Source organism: Heloderma suspectum, chromosome Z, assembly GCF_057233095.1.
Source record: "Heloderma suspectum isolate Gila_16-S chromosome Z, 16-S_ref, whole genome shotgun sequence".
Lineage (NCBI taxonomy): Eukaryota > Metazoa > Chordata > Lepidosauria > Squamata > Helodermatidae > Heloderma > Heloderma suspectum.
This window is the reverse complement of record NC_139476.1, coordinates 3,792,244-3,805,299: the sequence shown is the minus strand read 5'-3', so window position 1 is coordinate 3,805,299 and position 13,056 is coordinate 3,792,244. Positions and strand designations below refer to the sequence as shown.

General features: G+C 49.0%; 1 protein-coding gene across 4 annotated transcripts in view; it reads right to left on the bottom strand.

Annotated features, from left to right (window-relative positions):
- Positions 1 to 13,056, bottom strand: part of DPP9 (dipeptidyl peptidase 9) — a 58,172-nt gene that overhangs the window by 23,488 nt on the left and 21,628 nt on the right. For all 4 annotated transcript variants that reach the window (XM_084826048.1, XM_084826046.1, XM_084826050.1 and 1 more), the window contains 7 exons: positions 11,380 to 11,545; positions 10,124 to 10,203; positions 7,370 to 7,522; positions 5,420 to 5,555; positions 4,116 to 4,261; positions 1,506 to 1,652; positions 211 to 363 (listed from right to left, as the gene is read on the bottom strand). In XM_084826048.1, coding sequence (XP_084682174.1) covers positions 211 to 363; positions 1,506 to 1,652; positions 4,116 to 4,261; positions 5,420 to 5,555; positions 7,370 to 7,522; positions 10,124 to 10,203; positions 11,380 to 11,545 — 981 coding nt within the window. The remainder of the gene's footprint in view (positions 1 to 210; positions 364 to 1,505; positions 1,653 to 4,115; positions 4,262 to 5,419; positions 5,556 to 7,369; positions 7,523 to 10,123; positions 10,204 to 11,379; positions 11,546 to 13,056) is intronic.

The following is a 13,056-nucleotide window of genomic DNA, read 5'->3' as shown; positions in this document are numbered from 1 at the left end:
CAGACCTTCTGGTCCCAGATGACCTGGGTTTGAGTCTCCCTCACTCATCATTCAGCCAAGGGCAAATTATTTTTCAGCAACCTCAAGGTACCAGCCTGCAAAACAGGCACAAGAGAACTGCAGCTGCACAGAGGCGTAGTGGAGGCCGGCACCGAAAGCGCCTTGAGATCTTCACGGCGATGTATGGAGTGAAGCAAACCGTAAATGTACCTTGAAGACGTGAGGCTTATAGATGAGCCCCATGAGGGAGAGGAAGCCTCCGTAAGACCAGCCATGGATGGCGACGCGGCTGAGGTCGACGAACCCGTATTTCTCTGCCACGTAATGTAAACCTTCCACCTGGTCCTCAATCTCCACCTGGCCCTGAAAGGAGACGGCAAAAGAAGATGTTCGTTTGAGTTACTTTCTCTGTTTTGGACACCTAGCCCACATTTTTCCCCCAGCGATCATGGTGTTGTGTGTTTGTGAGAGGGAGTTCTCTCCTCACAGATACAAGATATAAAAACATAATGTATTTCATATACAAGCATATTTTGTATATGCAAAATACACAAACATAATTCAAACAAAACCTACACTTGTTCACCACTATCATCAGTTCTCTCTAATAGCGAGCTCAGGTGGTGAGTGCAAACAGAAATGGAGCCAAAATGGGGGCCCCCTGAGAAACAAAAAGAGGAAGCAGTCTGCTTGAGGGAACCCTTAGGTTTGCAGAAGTACAAAAATGCCTTAAAGGAAACAACTAAGGGGGCAACACCCCCCACCCCCCATGCACCAAGTAGTTGGGAAGTGGAGTGCCCTGGCTGAGCTCCTTCCAACCTTCCATAGTCTTTCCCATCTGACCACTCATTTGGGCTCCTGACATTTTTACCAAGCACCATCCTACACCCGTCCTCTGCAGCCGGCATGGAAACGCAGACAGCCTCTTAGCAGGCTCATTTAAAAAGGGGGGGGGGGCTTTATCAAGCAGACTGAGAGGGAGCTCTCCCTCCTTGACCAGTCTGCTCCATTTCCAAGTTGGTCAGGGAGGAAGGGGCTTCCACAGAAACCAGATGGACTGGCAGAGAAGGGACAAAAAGGTCCGTCCATCCTCCATCAGCCTGCTCACTCACATGCATGGAATTAAGAACGTAAGAAGAGCCCTGCTGGATCAGACCAAGGGTTCCTCCAGTCCAGCATTCTGTTCACACAGTGGTCAACCAGCTGCCCACAGAAACCCACAAGCAGATCCTGAGTGCAACAGCACCCTCCCACCCATGTTCCCCAGACACTGGTATACATACGTAGGCTCAGTGCCTCTGGTACTGGAATTCCCGCCTATTGTCCACAGAGCCAGATTCCACACTGGCGGTGTAGCAATTATATGGATTTGTTGCGCATGAGAGGGGTTACTGAGCGTGGGGGGCAGTTATTGCGCCCAGGGGGTGAGGCAATTGCGCAGGGGGTGAGGTAACTGCCGCATTCTGGACATGTAAACAGATGCATGTGCCACAACCAGAACTTACCATTTGGTTCTTAAGAGCCCCCTCGAACTGAAGGCCTCTCTGGCATGACCCCCGACCGTCAATCACCACCACAGCATAGCCGAGGGAAGCCAGTGTGTTGAGCCGCAGATACTTGATGCCTTTAAAGGAGTTATTCACTAACTGGACCTAATGAGGTGGGGAGAGAGGGGAAGGGAAAAATAATCACAGCCATACAGAAGTTCTCCTCTACCCCTAGCCACTCCATCCTCAGCATCTCCCAGGGAGCGGCATACGACCGCCCCCTTTCCGTCTCACCCAGGAGAGAAGATCCACTCCACCTTCCCCTATCACTCGCAACACACTGCACAAATGTAAGAGGAGCCTTGCTGAATCAGATCTCTCTCGGCCCCTTTCCCAGCCTCGGGTCCCCAGATATTGTTGGACTACAAGCTCCACCATCCCCTGCCAGCCTGGCCAATGGGTCGGGGTGACGGGAGCCATACTCCAACTTTGCCTGAGGATCCAAGGCTGGGAAAGGCTGACCTACTTAGTCCAGCATTCTGTTTCCATAGCGCCTGTGGGAAGCCCACAAGCAGAACACAAGTGTGACAGCACCCTCCCGCCCAGGTTCCCCAGCAACTGGTGTACATAGGCATACGGCCTCTGGTACTGAAGGCAGCACATAGCCATCAGGACCCAGTAGCCATGGATAGCCTTCTCCTCCAGGAAGTTGTCCAACCCCCTTTTAAAGCCATCCACATTAGCGGCCATCACCACGTCATGTGGGAGCGAATCCCAAAGTCTAACCCTGCGCTGTGTAAAGAAGTCCTTCCTTTGATCAGTCCAGAATCTCCCACCCATCAGCTTCAAGGGAGGACCTTGCTGGGTTCTAGTATTGTGGGAGAGGGAGAAAGACTTCTCCCTATCCACGTTCGCCATGCCATGCATTGTTCTATGGACTTCTAGCATGTCCCCCTCCAACCCACGCCCAGAACTAAGCAATTTAGCTGGAGCTACTCCTTGCTCAGAAACAGACTAAGTGGCTAAGCCTTGGTCAGCAGCCTTCCCCAACCTGAGGCCCTCCAGATGTTTGAGAGTGCAACTCCCATCAGCCCCAGCCAGCATGGCCAATGGTTAGGAAGTAAGGGAATTGTTGTCCAAAACATCTGGAGGGCAACATGTTGGGGAAAGCTGTGGTAGCAGGTGTCTTTTAAGTTGTAAACTTGCAAGCAAAGATGATATTGTTTTTTAAATCCTTGTGCAGCCCTTAATGCATTTTAGGTGCTTTAAAGAAGTAACAACCAGAAGCTGCTATTATTTATAAATATCGGTGGTAAGCCACTTTGGGCAGCCTTCAGCCAGAAAAGCATCTCTTAAGAGAAGTCCTACTGCGTTGAGTGTGAATGCCACACAGGTGCATAGCATAAGAGCATGATCCAGTTGGGACTGTCTCCCCACTTGCAAGGAGATGAGAGGGTCAGCAAGGCCATTCCAACAGCCCTGTTGAATGTCTGCTTAATTTTTTCCTCTTCCCTCCCCATCCCTTTTTCCTTGTGTGTTGTGTCTTTTTTTTAAGGCTGTAAACCTGGGGGCAAGGACTGTCTCTTGTTAACCATTTGGTTGTAAGTTGCTCTGAGATACTTTTTTGGCTGAGGAGCAGGATAAAAAAAATACTTAATCAATCAATCAATCAATCAATCATACCAATACATTTGCCAGGAAGCCAGGATTGGAAACATCTCCCTGTGAGGCATGAGCATTAGCAGTAAACCTGTGAGGTGTGCAAATGGCCCTCAGCTCACCACGACCTTCCCCCCCACACACACACACTTTACCCTTCAGTTCCACCATATATGTCACAACAGGATGTATCGTAACCCAGCCAACTTGCAAAAGTAAATGTTATTTAATCACAGAGCAAAAGGAGATGGGGTAATTCAGTCTTGTAAACAACCTAGAAGAGTAAACAACCTAGAAGAGAATTCTGAGAGAATGTCATGGGCACTCTCACAAAATGGTTGCCACACAGGGGAGGCTTGCCCACTCATAAAATGGCTGTCATGGTAGGCGTGGCCAGTCATGAAACTGCTATTTCCCAGAATGCAAACTGGTGAGACTAAAATAAAAATAACTTGCCCAAGAATCTAAGTACAAGGCAGAGACGGGGTCTGAGTTCCAAAACCATTCCTCTGAACTCAAATAATGATGATGCTGGAGGGCAGCACTTTGCTTTGCAGCATGCCAGTCCCCCCAGATAAAAAAAAATATATTTAAAAATAAGGTAAAAATTAGGAGGCAGGGAGCTGGTAGGTGCTAAGAGAAGTGTCTGCAGACAGGCTGGATGCCTCTTAAAAAGCTAATTAAAACAAAGCCTTTTAACAAACAAAGTGGAACCAATCCATCCCTCCTTTGCCAGACTGCTTGACTTCCATACTAGTCGTAGCAGAAGGAGCTTTCCTTCCTTTGCGGCCAGCGTGGAAACCAAGTGGACTGGCAGAGGAAGGACAGAGATCTGTCCCTCCACCAGCCTGCTCACTCGCCTACATGGAATTCCTGATCACCTATGGCAACCAGGCAAATTGTTAAATACAACACTGGGTTAAGTCAGCCCGGGCAAGTTTTTCGGCTGTGGGCCAACAGCTCCCTTACCTGGGGCCCTCCGTAGATGAACAGTACAGTGGGATGCTTCTTCCCTGGTTGAAGGTCGTGAGGTTTGTACACCATCCCATACAGCTCAACATCTGACTGGGTGCGGAAGTGAAAGATCTCCGGGGGGATGTAATCAGCAGGGCAGCCTGCAAAAGGCCAAAAGGGGGGAAAGCCACTCTGGGGATCATCGTGCAATACATCATCAACCAATGAAAATGCCCATTGTCATGGGGGCGTTGTCACACCCATTTGCTTGCATAAATGGCCTACAAAAAAAATCAGAAAAAGCAGGCCTGTGCCTCCTTTGCAGAAGGGACAAACCACAGTTCTGCAGCAGTGCAAACCATGGGTTGTTTTGCCAAGACACAGAGGTGGCAAGCAAGAGGGCTAAAAACAACAAGAGCTGCTGTATGTGGCAGTACTACATCACCACAAAGGTATTTGGGATACAGGGAGAGTGAGGCTGGAGGAGGAGGAAAACAAACAACCAGGGTTGAGAAAACAAACACGGTTTGCTCGATCATCTGCCGAATAAACCCCACGTAGAGCACCAAACCACCATGGGTTAAATAAACCATGAGTTAGCATTACCTGCAAACCAGGCCTAAACATCAACTTGGGGCAGGAGGGGGGAGGGGAAGGAACAAGGCCAAGAAAGAAGATGTATAATATATGCAAGAATTTAGGTCAAGCCAATTTAGGTCAAGGGATTGGCAGATCAGCGTATTTCTGGTAGGGGTGGATGAGAATTTTGTTTCCATTTGTTTTGGGTACAAATTTTTCAAAATTCATAATTTTCTTCATATTCAGGACGGAAAGAACTCAAGATCTAAAAAAAATGAATGCAGAAGAAAGCAAAGCAGACAGATTCATCCATCCATCTCTAATTTCCAGTCTGTGTCACCACCACATGCATACACCCGTAAGTCCCTTCCATTTCCACATTAAACTGTGTTCATTATTGTTTAAATCCACAGAGACATGTGCATTTGAACATGTTTTTCTAACCACGTTCTCCTCTCACAATGAAATGTATTTCGATGTGCCTTTTGAGGCAAGAAGTGCAACCGATCATCCGGAAAGTGTGGAAGCTGGCGGATAACTCAGTTCCAGAATTTGCAAAGATATGCGGTGGGTTTTCAGCCAGTTTGAAACCCGTTTAAAACTCCCTGAGAGCCATAACTTAGGGAACCCCTTGAGAGGGATTCATGACACTGAAAATTGGGCTTGGTCAACTGGTTTTCAACGCAGCCTTGGGGTAAATTGAAGAGCCAGGAAGCAAAGAGGGACAGAGATCTACTCACTGGCCGCTTCCATCATGCTGGCCCAAAATTTGGGCTGCTTGTGGAGGGGGTCTTCCTCGGGGCCGCTGAGCTTGTAAACGTGAACGCAGGGAGGGGTGCTGACGCTGCTGTAATGGCTGATGAACATGTCGAAATTCTGTGGGAGGGCAAAGAGGATTGACAAGGGTTGGGGTGGACGCAGCCTGACCCTGTGGCTACCCAACCAATTTTAACACTTCTTTCCCCGCACTACATACTGTCTAATCATCCCCTTGCTGCACTGATTTTGCTATTGGGATGTTGCCTTTGCTCCCTGTACAGAAAATAAGCTTAAGTAAATGTAATTATACTTGCATCTATTTATTTTCCTGTTGGCCTTTCCTCCCTCCTTCCCTGTTTGTCTTCTCCTCTATACAAAATATATTTTCAACCGAAGGGCCAAATTCCAATCTGGTAAAGGTCTCGAGGGCCGCGTCCCGTCGTGGGCATGTTGAAACACAGAGTGGGTGGTGCCAAATGTGATTCTTACCAATTTTAAGCCTACTCAGACGTAAGCAGGACTTGCCTCCACACATGTGCTCAGAAGTAAGCATAAGCAGCATCTCTCCCCACAAGCAAATGGGGCAAGGCTCTGCAAAATCAGCTTCAGAAGCAGGCAGGACTCCATCACCCAGCAGCACTTTCAAATAGCATCCCAAATACCAAGCCTCTGCACATCTGCTCAGAAGCAAGCATGACAAGCCTCAGAAGCAAGCAGGGCTGAACCACTGCTGATCAGGGATAAGCTATTATGTCCAAACCAGCTGCTGGTGGGCTGGATGGAGAAACCCCACAGGTCATATCTGGCCTGGGGGATGGAAGCTCCCCATGCCTGGCTTACGTCCTACTTAGTGAAGTGCCATGTACATAAAGGTAAAGGTGTCCCTAGCCGGTCATGTCCGACTCTAGGGGGTGGTGCTCATCTCCATTTCTAAGCCCAAGAGCCAGCGCTGCCTGAAGATGCTTCCATGGCCATGAGGCTGGCATGACTGAACACCGAGGTGCACGGAACGCTGTTACCTTTCCCGCCGAGGCGGTACCTTTGAAGCGGTAGCGGTATCTACCTGCAATTTCTTGCTTTCGAACTGCTAGGTTGGCAGGAGCTCGGGCTGAAGACGGGAGCGCACTCCGTCACGCAGCGCTCGGGGTCTCGAACTGCTGTCCTGCCAACCTTCTGGTCTGCAGTTCAGCGTCTTACCCACTAAGCCACCGCGGCCCCACTGCCATGTACATAAATGGCACTATATAAATACATACCAAAAACAGTCAGAGTGCTATAACCATCACAGAGGTGTCTACCACTTTTGGATTAGATATCCAGGATTCTAGGAAGGGACCATAGCTCAGCGGAAAAGCCCCTGCTTTGCATGCAGAAGGTTCAATCCCTGGCACCTCCAATTAATGGCCAGATAGGAGGGGATGGGAAAGACCCTTCTTTCCCCCAAGATGCTGGAGAGCCTCTGGCAGTCAGAAAAAACAGTGCTGAGCTGGATGGACAAGTGGTTTGCCCAGGTGTAATGTGCTTGGTGCTAACTATCCCTTGTTCCCCTCCCCAACTGTAGAAGAGAGCGAGGATCTTTCCCTTAGTTGGGCTATACTTTCCAGCACACTGCTGCTATGAAGATGATAGGCGACCAGGAATTCCAGTACCAGAGCCTATAGCGAGCCTATGTACAGCAGTTGCTGGAGAACATGGGTGGGGGGGTGCTGTTGCGCTCATGGCATTTCCTACCGTGCTCACCAGACAGAAGCAGAAGGCTTGCCATGGTGAGGGTCATGAGCAGAAACATGGACACACATGGGTATGCAGAAAAACGCTCTGCCTTATTTTTGCTAATAGTCCCATAAAAGAGTTTTGTTTTTAAAAGGAAATCCATAGAGCTTGGATGTCCTCACTGCAGGATTCTTGACTTTTGACCTGGAGGTACAGACCTGGCTCATTGAACAGCTGTGGGAAAAGCCCAAAGTGGTGAGCCTCACCACCTCCCCAGGAGACTCGTAGCTGACGGCGTAGAGATGATGTTCCAGAGGGGTGTCCTTTGTGCCCTGGAAGTACACAAGCTTGGTTTCTTCGTTCACCCAAATCTGCAGTGGGGAGAGAGAGAGAGCACTCACACAAAGGAAAATTGCTTTAAGATTTGGAAAAGATGGGGCACATGCCCCCAATACATTTGTAGGCTCCCTTTATATCAATTACATTTTTATCCCATCCCTCTCCCCTCAGGAATTCAGGTGGTGTGCCATGTGGCATGGAAAATTTCCCACTGCTATACTGTCCTGCGGAAAGGTTTCCATTTCTGAAAACATATTGCATTGTAAAATTAGTGAAGGACATAACCAATGGATATAATTAAATCAGGCAGTTTCAAAGCTGCAGTTAACTTTATCAGGTGATGATCCCTCGAGAAGATATCTATTTATTTATTTATTTATTAAATTTATTAATCGCCCATCTGACTGGTCACCCAGCCACTCTGGGCGATGTACAACCCACCATAAACAATTTAAAACAATAAAATTTTACCATAAATTTTTTTTTAAAAAATACCCTAACCCACCCCAAATGCCTGCCTGAACAACAACGTTTTTAATGCACGACGGAAGCTCATTAAAGCTATATCTACCCTTGTATTTAACGACTCGCCTGGTTGCCATAAGCGACAAGGGATTTCATGCAGGCAAGTGAACATGGGTGGATCTCTCCAGCTTTCTCCTCCATTAGTCCACTCCAGAGTTTTCTGGTTCACAGGTAGGGTGTATCACCAACTCATTTGTATCACTCGTGTTATTAGTATTGTATGCCACCTAGAGTGGCCAGGTAGCCGGCTAGATGGGCAGCAAATAAATAAATAAATTTGTTCTGCCTTCCACATTATTTCTCTGGTTATTCTTAAGTCATAACTCTGATTACCTGCATCCTCTCCACTCAAATTTTTGCAGAGCACTCTTGCTATCAGGGCCGTCATTGGAAAGGCAGATGTCAACACCAGGGGATGCAGGAGGTCCATGCCTTTCACACCCTCTAAAAGGAGCCTGAACGGGAACCTGCTCACCTAATTGCTTGCTGGTGAGGTGAAGAGCACCATTATGCACTGCAATCTCCTCCTGATAAAGCTGGCTAAGCAGCTACAGGGGACTAGCATTATTTACAAGGCTGGTTATAAATGTAACAGACACTGTTTGGGCTGTGAAGATTAGGGCAGTAACAGTTGCGTGTGGCACCCTGGCTATGGAATGCCGCCCCCAGAAAACCTTGCCTGGCTCCAGTCTGGACAGCATTTATTTTTAGCACAAAGCCCTGCTGACGGCTGACAGAAATAAAACCAAACCGGTTGCAGGATTTTAATTTGGTGCCACAGAGTGTGCACACGCACACATATGTACACACCACAGGTTGTGTCACATCAAATGGGCTCCTTGTTATTTATTTAAATACCGCCATCTGTGTACACAGCAGTTTAAAAAGGACAGGTAAGACAGGTGCCAGCCCATGGGGATTACAATTTAAAACAGACACAGGGGAACAACAGAGGAAGGGCCTGGGGGGGCGGGGAGATGGGGGGCAAGGAGATGGAGGCATGGGAAGAATAGGTGTTTATTTTAAAGACATGTGTGTCAGGAATGAATCTGAGCGTGTGGGGATAGTTAGCAGCTCAGACTCAGAATGGGAACAGCCAGAACTGGAGGAGGCTCCCTCCCTAGTGAGCTCTGATATGGATAGACATTCTTCTCAGGAACCTTGGCACACAGATGGCTCAGCCTGAAGCCCCCCCTCTTCCTCCCCTGTGAGAACTCAGGTCTCGGAGGAGGAGGAGAACGTAGAGGGTGACCTGAGGGATGCTAGGGTCCAGTGCAGAGCAAAGTGGGAAAAGTTAGAGGCGGAGCTCAGACGTTCCACCCAGTTGGCTATGCGTGATAGCCTACACAGGGGGGCATAACTGTTAAGGGAGGGGCATCCCCCCAGAAATTATTCTAGTTGACACTGTGCTTTGGTTTAGTTACAGTAAGGTACAAGGACTAAGGCAGGGGTGTTGAACCTCCGGTCTGTGAGCCAAATCCAGCCCTCTGGAGTTCCACACCCCCTTTCCCAAAACCACCGATCCTTTCTTCATTTTGAGCAGCTTTTCCGCCCATTCTATAAGATCGAAACGCCTCTCCTATGGCTTAGTTACCGGCGGGAAGAGCTTCTAAGTTACAAGATGCTGGTATTTTCTGGTATTTTATCTTTTTGGCCCTGCTTTGCCCACCAGTGCAATGCGGCCCCCAAGGGCTTCGGACCTTGGGCCAAAAGAAGCTCAACACCCCTGAATGAGAGAGCTGATGCAAAGCCTGCCTGGAAAAGGTGAGCTCTTAGAAGGGACTTAAAGAGTGGGAGGTGGCCGTTCCGAGAGGCAGTTCCAGGCATAAGGGGCAGTGAGGGAAAATGGGTGGAGTCGCTTCAGAGAGCAGGAAGGATGTGTCAGGAGGGATACAGGTGGAGAGAGTTAAAGAGGGGCAAGGCCATGGGGAGCTCTGAAGTAGGGGTCAGGAAGTAAGGGAGGTGAGTAATTTTGGCAGTAGAGAGTTGGATGGAGGGGAGTGGATGAAGGTGAGGCAAGAGAATTCCCACAGAGAACAGGAGTGCAGTAGCCAAGACAAGAGATGACCAGGGCACGGGTAAGAGTTTTTGCAGAAGGGTCCTTGTACCTTGTATCCATGCCGGGCTAGAACCTCCCATTCTCCGCTAGTTAGGGCGAGTTCCTCTTTGAGAGGGCATTTGAAGTCCCCTTACAAGAGAGAGAGGGGAAAACAGAGAACAAAGATTAGAGGCCAAAGATTATGAACAACAACAGAATAAAAATGTGGCAAAGCTGTGGAAGCTGACAGGTCAGGCTCAGGCCGTATTTTCTGATTCCTCTGGTGCTCGCCGTGACGTATTTTGTACCCTTCAGACAAAGACAGGAGGAAATGGAGCAAGACCCCCCCCCACAGCCTACTGTGTCAGTTGCAAATTCTCTCCCCACATTCCCCCCCCGCCCAGATATTTATGAAATCTCGTATCTATCCATCTATAATAATAAAAGAGGATGTGTCTGTCCATCCATCCGTCACTGCATTAGCTCCAAGACTGTGAAACCTAGACACCTGAAATTCAGCATGCATACCAAGGGCAACCGTGGGGTGTGCATCTCAGGAGTTGCTTTTTTTAGAACACATTAAAGGCTCAAACCTATGCACTTTTAGACAGAAAACAGCCCTACGACTCTCAGCATTCCCTAGCCAGCATGGCTAGCTAGGGAACGCTGGGAGTTGTAGGGGTTTTTTTTCTGTCTAAACATTCATGGGATTATGCCCTAATTAATTTAAATTAATTTAAGTGTGCTCACGTGCTTGAAGCCTCACTCAGTGACAGGGTTCAGATGATTGCTGGGGAAAGTAACGCAGTACGGGTTGTTTTCCCTGCCCACGCGCGTGGTGGTCACACAACTGCCATTTCCCTAATTACTTGCACCGCCTCACAGGCTGCAGTGTCATGGCTTCTTACCCACCCCACAAACCAGGGCTTGGACTAGGGGTTCTGGGGGTGGGTAAGAACCCACCCCCGCCACCCCAAATGCCAGTTTCAGATGACATGGCAACCTGCAGCATGGGTAATTAGGGAAATGCCAGTCTTGTGGGGGAAGCAACCCACACCGCATTGTTTCCCCTGCTGATCATCCAAACACAGCCAGTGAGACTTACTTGAGAGTAAACATGAATAGGATTGCATGATAGTTGACTTTACTTTGTTCCCTCTATTCAAATATATAATCAAAATATATCACTTCAATTATGAAGTTCAATTATGTTTGGGGAAACATTCGCGATGCAGACCCACCGGGAAATTTCCTGATCTGAAATTTCCCAGAAAGTTCACACGGCGAGCTGCAACTGCCAAGGAGCGGGATGCTTTGGGATCTCACCTTTGCTGGGGACGTACGGCTGGGTCCAGTCACAGCTGTTCCGCTGCAGGACGGCCGTGACCCTGTACAGGTGGCAAAAGCCCGTCTTGCATTCGTTGGCTCGGATAAAACACAGCTCCTCCTCTTCCCCCTCTGGCAGGCTGAAAGGGTAGAAGATGTCATGGACCTACCCAGGAAAGAGGAGAGGTAAATGTTACAGCAAAGAGCATGGAGCTATTGGGGGGGGGGGGGGGAGCGCTCCGCCAACTCAACTCCTCAGCTCAGTCTCAGGCAAAGTGCCCGCCGCCGGTCTCAACTCTTCCCACCAGCCTACTTTCAGGGTAGCGGTAAGGAGAGGAAGCGCCTAACATTACATTACAGCACGTTTAGACCACTGCAATGCATGGGGCTGCTCCTGAAGAGCGCCTGGAAGCTTCGACTGGTGCAAAATGCGGCAGCTGAGCTGCTAACCAGTGTATGGTATCATATTACACCTGGCCTGAAACACCTGCGCAGGTCACCAATTGCTTTCTTGTTGCAATTGAAGGCACTGAACCTTTAAAGCCCTAAATGGCTTAGGAGCTGGTATCTAAGGGGCCCGCTGGTCTCATTATGAACCTATCTGGTTATTAAGGTCTGCAGGAGACGCACTCTTGAGCGCACGTTGACCTGAAGAGACCTGTTTGGCAGGCACATGTGAAAGGGTTTTCTCCTGCGTTGTTCCCAACCTGTGGAACGTCCTCCCTCAAGAATTACGACTGGCCCCCACATCCTCGGCTTTTAGAAAGGGTGCGAAGATGGATCTTTTCAATTTAGCTTTTAAAAATGTGTAGTTTGAATGTTTTAATTCTCTTTAATGTTCTTGTTTTATTATTTTAAGGTTTTATTGTTTTAAAATAGTTGTACGCCATCTTACTTGTGGGGTGCCACAGGGTTCCATCCTCTCCCTGATGCTATTTAACATCTATGCGAAGCTGCTGGGGGCTATCATCAGGAGGTTTGGGGTGCAGTGTCATCAATATACGGATGACACGCAGCTCTACCTCTCATTCAAATCTTCACCAAGGTTGGCTGTAGAATCCCTGTCCAAATGTCTGGAGACAGTGAGTGGCTGGATGGGGAGGAATAAGCTGAAGCTGAACCCTGACGAGACCGAGGTACTTTCGGTGGGAGACAAGAGGAGGCTGGGGAATGTTGACCTGGTGTTGAATGGGGTACGGCTACCCTTGAAAGACCAGGTCCGCAGCCTGGGGGTCATTTTGGACTCCCAGCTGTCCATGGAGGCTCAGGTGTCAGCTGTGAGCCGGACAGCGCTGTATCAACTCCATCTGATACGGCGGCTGCGCCCCTTCCTTTCCGACCATCTGCTCCCATCGGTGGTACATGCCCTGGTCACCTCTCGTTTAGACTACTGTAATGCGTTCTACATGGGGTTACCCTTGAAGACAGTTCGGAAACTGCAGCTGGTACAGAACGCGGCAGCTTGCCTGATTAAAGGCAGCCGCCGGCGAGATCACATCACTCCAGTGCTGAAGGAGTTGCACTGGTTACCAGTTGTTTTCCGGGCCAAATTCAAGGTGTTGGTTTTGACCTTTAAAACCCTATATGGTTCCGGCCCAGCCTATCTTAAGGAGCGCCTCCAGCAGCACCAGACAGGCCGCTTAACAAGATCAGCCTCGGATGGCCTTTTCTCTGTCC